Genomic DNA, 8,703 nt, shown 5'->3' on the forward strand with positions numbered 1-8,703 from the left:
AACCTTCAGGACAGCAGTGATGTGTGAACTGAATTTGCCAGTGAATTACAGTGAAGTTTTTGAATATTTTTCATAAATAATAATCGTAAAAAATACGCAAAACGATATTTATACAAAATAAGTCTTGTAGTATAACCATCAGGACAGCAGTGATGTGTGAACTGAATTTGCCAACAATACATTGAATTACACTGAAGTTTTTGAATATTTTTCATAAATAATAAACTCAACTGCACTAGTTCTCTTCCGCAGTCGGTGATGCAGGGAGTCTTGTGATTGGTTTTCAAGCCAGCCAATCAGAATTTAGCAGTCTTATCTCTGATTGGCTGGAATTATGGCATATTGTAACGCTGGGTTGTGTTGAGCAAGCGAGCTGTCTGCGCTTAGAGAGCGCTCACGGCTGGTATGAAAGGAGCAAGAAAGTGAAACTTTGCACACGCGAAAGAGAACGTCCGCGCACATCCAAATACTTATTTTTAATGCAAAATTGATTTTCGTTCGCTCGCAATATTTTCTTATCTGCGAGACGAACATTTCTCCGCAAAACTCAGTTCACGCGCGTGCGAAATGCCCTTTTGCGCGCTCAAAATGTGATCTTGCGCGCGCAGAATTGTGACCGAAATCTCACCCCATACAATACCAGCTTCCGTGCTGCCTCGGCAACACAGGGCCGGTACTGTGAGGAGCGCAAGCCTGAACACCCTCCTCAAAGAGTGACAAGCGGGAACGGAGTGAGTAAAGCGATAGTAACTCGCAATGCTCATAGTCAGCACCCTCGAGCGCTGACATAACATGCTCCGTTCCAAAGAAACAACACATACATCGTGTGTATCCCCACCCGTAAAGAAAGAGGGCAGGGAGGGACACACGATCTAAGGTTGTTTTGTTCGCCATAATATCTATGCTTGTGACAGACAACAATAAATAAGACTGACAGTATGTAACACAGAGCGCTTGCTGAGGCACAGAAGCTAGCGCGGTTCTAAACCGGATGTCCTTTATCCTTTCCTGGTCGTCACGTCACCCGCCTGTGATGCCTACTCTCGCCATTGGACTAGTTGACACAAGTGCTTCAGACACAATCACGCAGGAGCGTTCCCAAAGCGTCATCGACGCATCGCGAATTCCCTCGAACGGGAACAAGAATGCAGCAAATACAATTATTTTTATCTGTCATACAGATGATTCCGACTGTTTCACTGAGCCAGGTTTGTGACAAGTTGATGCGTGGCACCTTTAGACATGTTTCCTTCCGTATATTTAGCATAATTAATCAGCAGGGCATTTCACAATAAAACTGATGGCAAGGGAAGGCAAAAAACTTTGAAATTACTAGTTAACTTTTTTTGTGTGCTTATGATGAGAGTTTCGATTATTGTATTATGTACATTGTTTTTAGTTGTTTATTACTTTGCGCAAAATATAAAAGTTGTCCATACTTTTCTTATGAGGTAAACCCTACACCATCAGTGTGTTTTCTCAGTCCCAAGGCTTCTACACTGAACAAAATTATAAACGTAACACTTTTGTTTTTGCCCCCATTTTTCATGAGCTGAACTCAAAGATCTAAGACTTTTTCTATGTACACAAAAAGCCTATTTCTCTCAAATATTGTTCACAAATCTGTCTAAATCTGTGTTAGTGAGTACTTCTCCTTTGCCGAAATAATCCATCCACCTCACAGGTGTGGCATATCAAGATGCTGATAAGACATGATTCTTGCACAGGTGTGCCTTAGGCTGGCCACAGTGGGGGCCGGGAAAGAAGGGGGGGGGGTGCAGGATCAGTCAGTATCTTCTTCGCATAGAGTTGATCAGGTTGTTGAATGTGGCTTGTGGAATGTTGGTCCACTCTTCTTCAATGGCTGTGCAAAGTTGCTGGATATTGGCAGGACCTGGGACACGCTGTCGTATACGCCAATCCAGAGGATCCCAAACATGCTCAATGGGTGACATGACAATTGCATGCTCCTTCAAAACTTGCGACATCTGTGGCATTGTGCTGTGTGATAAAACTGCACATTTTAGAGTGGCCTTTTATTGTGGCCAGCCTAAGACACACCTGTGCAATAATCATGCTATCTAATCAGCATCTTGATATGCTACACCTGTGAGGTGGATGGATTATCTCGGCATAGTAGAAGTGCTCACTAACACAGATTTAGACAGATATTTGAGAGAAATAGGCCTTTTGTGTACATAGAAAAAGTCTTAGATCTTTGAGTTCAGCTCATGACAAAATTGTTGCATTTATAATTTTGTTCAGTGTATGTGGGCCAGTTTAGCACACACACTGGTTAGCCAGTGCTGACTGTGCCGTATATTTGCCAAATGTGGCCCAAATTTGGGGTAATATAATTGGGCCATATTTGCTATGCCATGTGTGGGCCACTTTAGGTTCACATTCAGATTTGCCAGTGATTACTGTCCCACATCTTTGCTAAAACTGGCCCAGATATGTTTTAAGACAACTGGGCCACATTTGCTGTATTATATGTGGGCCAGTTTAGGCTCACACACTGGTTAACCAGTGCTGACTGTGCAGTACATTTGCCAAATGCAGCCCAAATTTGGTGTAATGTACTTGGGCCATATTTTCTATGCCATGTGTGGGCCACTTTAGGTTCACATTCAGATTCGCCAGTGATTACTGCCCCTCATCTTTGCCAAAACTAGCCCAGATATGTTTTAAAATAACTGGGCCACATTTGTTGCATTATATGTGGGCCAGTTTAAGATCACACCCTGGTTAGCCAGTGCTGACTGTGCCGTTCATTTGCCAAATGCGGCCCACATTTGGTGTAATATATTTGGGCCATATTTGCTATGCCATTTGTGGGCCACTTTAGGTTCACATTCAGATTCGCCAGTGATTACTGTCCCACATCTTTGCCAAAACTGGCCCAGTTATGTTTTAAGATAACTGGGCCACATTTGCTGCAATATTCATTATTTATCATATGGGCCACTTTAGGCTCACATTCAGATTACACATTGCCATGAGTGCAGCGTCTTTGCCTAAAAAGGCCCACATGTGATTTAAAATATTTGGGCCATATTTGCCATTTTACATGTGGGCCACATCAGGCTCACATACATTTTGTCCGGGCCATAAGAAGGCCTGCAGTGCCTGAAGTGGTCCACATCCGTCTGCTATCTGGGATCTAGAATATGAAAATATAGATCCTTTTCCTATTTAGCACCCAAACTCTGGAACAGTCTTCCTAGCCTTGTTCGGGAAGCTGACACACTCTGTCAGTTTAAATCTAGACTAAAAACATATTTTCACTCTAAAAACACACTATTTAACCTGACATACATATTACACACATTACACATTATAAACATTTTTTTTTTATTTGTATCCGTTTTTATCAGGCTGTCTAAATTAGGTCAGTCGGGAACACTTCCCATAACAGCCGATGTACTTGTTACATCATACGAAGAATGGCATCTACACTAATATTAGTCTCTCTGTTTATCACAAGCTTGATGCAGTCAGCTGTATTCAGTCCAAATCCAGATCAGATGGTGGACCTGCACCTAGACACAAACTCTGACATAGCACTGAATGTCAGCAGAGATCCTGTCAACTAGACAATCCTCTGTGAAGGCCTCGTCGACACGACAGCCATCGGCACAGATCCTCAGCAAAGACCACAAGAACCAGACAATTCCTCTGCCCAGACCTATGACCAGCCTCATTTCCATACTGGTATGATGAATCTAATCTTCAAGCAAAAGAAACTGGATGAAATATTTGAATACTATAAAATACTAATCTGATTTCTGACTTGTGATGCAGCCTGAATCATAATCACACCGTGTTAGTTTGTTGGCCTGCGGAGAACTGGCCCAGCGAATGAGTCTGCTTTCTCATTTGGCCTGAGCTTTTTTTGCATTTCACTGTTCTGACCAGCAGGGGTCACCAGTGTGTGGTGTTTGGAATGCTTCGAAACAGTGAAACATTGGGCTGGTGACTGGAGATCGTGAAAAAACAAAAAAAAACAAAAAAAAAAAACCTCACCATATGATTACATACCTTTGTTCATTGTGTGCTCATGATGAGTCTGACAAACACTATATAAACAAACTCATTGTCATCAGAAGAGTATGGGAGGTCCAGAGTCTCTGTGATGCTTGTCTTTGGTTTCTTGCTGCTCTGCAGCATTAAAACAAAGGGGGAAAAGACTACCTGTAGTATTATAGGGCAACCAGAGTACCCCCTGCTGTCCAAATATGGAGAGATTATCATCGGAGGAGCTTTTTCAATTCACAGCAAAATAAATTTGGAAATGCCATCATTTACCGAAAAACCTCATCGTCTATGGTGCACAAGGTTTGCAACTTCTCTGCTTCTATTTTATTAATTTAACAGTGTAAATATTATATGTCCTATGGAATTGATTTTATTTTGTGAAATAAAACATTAGTTAATATTTCCAATAAGACAATCTTCCAACCTTACTGCACATATTTTTTAAATATTTTTGTGAAATCTCTCTCTCTCTCTCTCTCTCTCTCTCTCTCTCTCTCTCTCTCTCTCTCTCTCTCTCTCTCTCTCTCTCTCTCTCTCTCTCTCTCTCTCTCTCTCTCTCTCTCTCTCTCTCTCTAAACAAATTAGCCTTAATTTGAGAGAATTCCGCTTTGCTCAGACCATGATCTTTGCCATTGAGGAAATTAACAGCAATCAGATGTTGCTCCCAAACATTTCGTTTGGATACCAAATATTTGACAGCTGTGGTTCCACATTAGCCTCTATGAGGTCATCAATGGCTCTGATAAATGGCCAGGAGTTGACAGCAGAACACACCTGCTCTGGAAAAACAGCAGTTAAAGCTATTATTGGAGAATCTGAGTCTTCCTCAACCATTGTACTGTCCAGAGCAACAGGGCCCTTCAAGATTCCTGTGGTGAAATAAACATACATAATTTGTCCTATTGTAAGTTACATGTGGATAAAAATAAATATAGTTTCCTATTCCTTTTATCTGTTCTGTTTGACAGATTAGCCATTTTGCTACCTGTGCCTGCCTGAGCAACAGAAAGCAGTTTCCTTCTTTCTTCAGGACTATTCCCAGTGATTACTACCAGAGCAGAGCATTGGCTCAGCTAGTCAAACACTTCGGCTGGACATGGGTTGGAGCCGTGAGAAGTGATAATGACTATGGAAACAATGGCATGGCAAACTTTGTAGAGATAGCCGAGAGAGAAGGAGTGTGCATCGAGTATTCAGAGGCCATATCAAGGACAAATTCCAAAGAGAAGACCGCTAAGGTCGTTGAAGTAATAAAAAAGGGCACTGCTAAAGTTCTTGTGGCATTTCTGGCACAGGGTGAAATGGATGTGTTACTGGAGGAAATTATCAGGCAAAATGTAACTGGGCTACAGTGGGTAGGCAGTGAATCCTGGATAACAGCGAGATACTTGGCAACTGAAAGAGTTTCAAAAGTTCTTGGTGGAGCAGTTGGCTTTACAATTAGCAAGTCAAAAATCCCAGGGCTGAAAGAATTTCTGCTTAAAGTTAATCCATCTCAGAATCCTTCAAATGCTCTTCTGAGGGAATTTTGGGAGATGACATTTGGATGCCGTCTCTCTTCGACAATCAGTTCTAAATTTGAGTATGAAAAATTTTGTGATGGTTCTGAAAATCTGAGAAACGTGAGTAATGCTTTCACAGATGTATCTGAGCTACGGATTTCAAATAATGTATATACGGCAGTCTATGCTGTAGCTTATGCACTTCAGAACACAATTGCTTGCAAAACCTCAAACAGTTCATACAGTGAAAACGTAACATGTGGAAATAAGGATTTAATGGTTTCCAACCAAGTAAGTAAATCTTGGAAATATGTAATAATTTTTTTTAATTTTTTTTAATTTTTTATTATTAACACATTTTGGTTTTAAAAATGTTAACAGGTACTGCATTCCCTTCAAAATGTGAATTTCACAATGGCTTCTGGTCAGACAGTATACTTTGACCAAAATGGAGACCCTATGGCAAGATATGAGCTAATAAACTGGCAGAAAAACGGAGCAGGGGAAAGAAATTTTATCACTGTAGGACACTATGATGCCTCACTACCCAGTGAACAGCAGTTTGTCATGAATTCTATCAATATAATTTGGGAAGGAGACAGTTACACGGTATGTACAAATAACATTAGGATGTTGAGTGCCTGATATATGTCAGTTAAATAAGAAAATAAAAAAAACTCAAAATTAGTGCAACAAAGTAAGAATGTGTAAACATGGCAGAAACCGAGCTCAGTGTGCAGTGAGAGATGCCCGCCAGGTTTCAGACAAGCTGTGATCAAAAGGAGACCAGTATGCTGCTTTGAATGTTTGCGGTGCCCTTCTGGAGAAATCAGCAACACTACTGGTGAGATGACTATCACTTTGATAGAAAGTGACAAACACATTATAATGTGCAAATAAATGAGAGACACATACATAAATGGATGTACCTATTCCCACAATGTCATATATACCAGATTATGCTGAATGTATGAGGAAAAAAATAATAATGTTATGCTCTATTTGTCTTTTTAGATTCTGCTGAATGTGTCAAATGTCCTTTAGAGTACTGGTCAAACGAAAACCACAGTATGTGTGTTCTTAAGAAGGTGGAGTTCCTTTCAGTCAATGAAAACATGGGAATACTGTTTACTGCATTCTCATTAACCGGGGTGTCTTTAACAATTGCAGTAGCACTGGTGTTTTACAACTTCATAGACACCCCTCTTGTGAAGGCCAGCAATGCAGAGCTGAGCTTCCTGCTTCTCTTCTCATTGTCTCTGTGTTTTCTTTGTTCACTTACTTTTATTGGTCGGCCTACTGAGTGGTCCTGTATGTTGCGTCACACAGCATTCGGGATTACTTTTGCCCTTTGTATTTCTTGTATTCTGGCAAGGACCATAGCAGTGGTAATGGCTTTTAAGGCCACAGTGCCTGGATCAAGTGTCCCTCAGTGTTCACTGCCCTTACAAAGAATTAGCGTTTTCTGTTGTACTCTTTTTCAGGTAATAATATGTACCCTGTGGTTGGTATTAGCCCCTCCAATGCCATTTAAAAATATTACTCATTCATTAGATAAAATAATAGTAGAATGTGATCTAGGCTCAGCTATAGGTTTCTGGGCTGTACTGGTTTATATTGGGTTGCTCTCTGTCCTATGTTTCATTTTGGCTTTTCTGGCTCGAAAGCTGCCAGATAACTTCAATGAAGCCAAATTCATCACATTCAGTATACTTATTTTTTGTGCTGTTTGGATCACATTTATCCCAGCCTATGTCAGTTCTCCTGGAAAATTCACTGTAGCTGTGGAGATATTTGCCATCTTAGCTTCTAGTTTTGGTTTGTTATTCTGTATATTTACACCAAAGTGCTACATTATCTTACTCAAGCCAGACCAAAACACAAGGAAACATATCATGGGCAAAACCCATAATAAATCACAATAAACTTATTATCCACTTTCAAAGCAATTTACTCTAAGAACTATGTAATTTAACTTTAAATAAAAGTGTAATATTGCATCACTTTATTTTGATAGTCCACTTTAGACATTCTACTAACTATAAGTAACTGCCAGTCATTAGAGTATTAGTAGACTGCCTGTTTAATATCTACTAACCCTTTATTTTGATGGTCCCCCAACTAATATTCTACTGACTTTGCAAGTACATCAACTTATTCCACTGACCCTAACAGTCTACTAAAACCCTTATGAGGAGTTAACATTTAGTTACAAATCATCAAGAGTTAGTTGGCATGTACTTGCAAAGTAAAAAGATGTACTTGCAACTCCTATTCAATATGGCCGCGGCGAGTGCGTTGGTGTAGCGGCAGCTCTGAGTCTCATTCCCACGACTCTGTTGTTTGCTATTAACTTGATAAGCTGATTTCACTATGGCTGCTAAAGGAACTAGATTAAATCGGAAGGAACAAAATGCAGGATCGGCTGCTACTGACGAAATTACCAGTGAGCTTAATGTGGCGACTCTTTCCAGCCTCCTGGATGATCTCAGGAAATCTATCGCTGTGGATTTTAAAGCTTCCTTCTCTTCGCTCGAAGCTAAACTTGACTGTATGCAAGAGACTTTGTCTGATCATGCTCAGAAAATTTCATCACTTGAGAGCAATGCTAACATACAAGATGAGCGTATTTCAGTTTTGGAAACTTCCTGTGTTTCATTGTCGGCAAATAACGCTAAATTGCTGGCTAAAGTGGCTGATCTGGAATCACGTAGTCGCCGCAACAATATTAGGCTACTTGGCCTACCTGAATCAACTGAGGGCGGACAGCCCACTTCCTTCTTTGCGGGGCTTCTGATGGAGGTGTTCGGTGAGGATGTTCTGGGTTCTCTGCCGGATTGTGACATGGCTCATCGTGCTCTCATTGCTAGACCGAGCCCAGGTCAGCGGCCTCGGCCAGTTATTATACGCCTTTTAAGGTACCAGCAGAAAGTGACTATCATACGTGAAGCCAGAGCTAGAAGGGGAAGGCTTCAGTACCGTGGAACATCTATCGCGATCTATGAGGATTACACTCCCGAAGTAATGGAACAGCGATCAAAGTATCGTGAAGTTATGTCGGACCTTTATAAACTTGGACTTAAGCCTGCGCTACTGTTTCCTGCAAGACTTTCCATCAATGCGAAGGAGGGAGGTAGGAAAATGTTTTCCTCAGCTGATGAAG

General features: G+C 40.9%; 1 protein-coding gene across 1 annotated transcript; it reads left to right on the forward strand.

The window, feature by feature from the left end:
• Positions 1–4,135: 4,135 nt before the first annotated feature.
• Positions 4,136–7,465, forward strand: olfch1 (olfactory receptor C family, h1; the record flags this gene model as incomplete). The annotated part of the gene is made up of 6 exons (XM_081394632.1): positions 4,136–4,338; positions 4,624–4,912; positions 5,007–5,831; positions 5,922–6,149; positions 6,261–6,384; positions 6,555–7,465. 6 exons carry the CDS (start codon positions 4,136–4,138, stop codon positions 7,463–7,465), a joined length of 2,580 nt encoding a protein of 859 aa, XP_081250758.1.
• Between the last annotated feature and the right edge of the window lie 1,238 nt (positions 7,466–8,703).

Source organism: Scardinius erythrophthalmus, assembly GCF_964197995.2.
Source record: "Scardinius erythrophthalmus genome assembly, contig: HAP1_SCAFFOLD_62, whole genome shotgun sequence".
Taxonomy (NCBI): Eukaryota; Metazoa; Chordata; class Actinopteri; order Cypriniformes; family Leuciscidae; genus Scardinius; species Scardinius erythrophthalmus.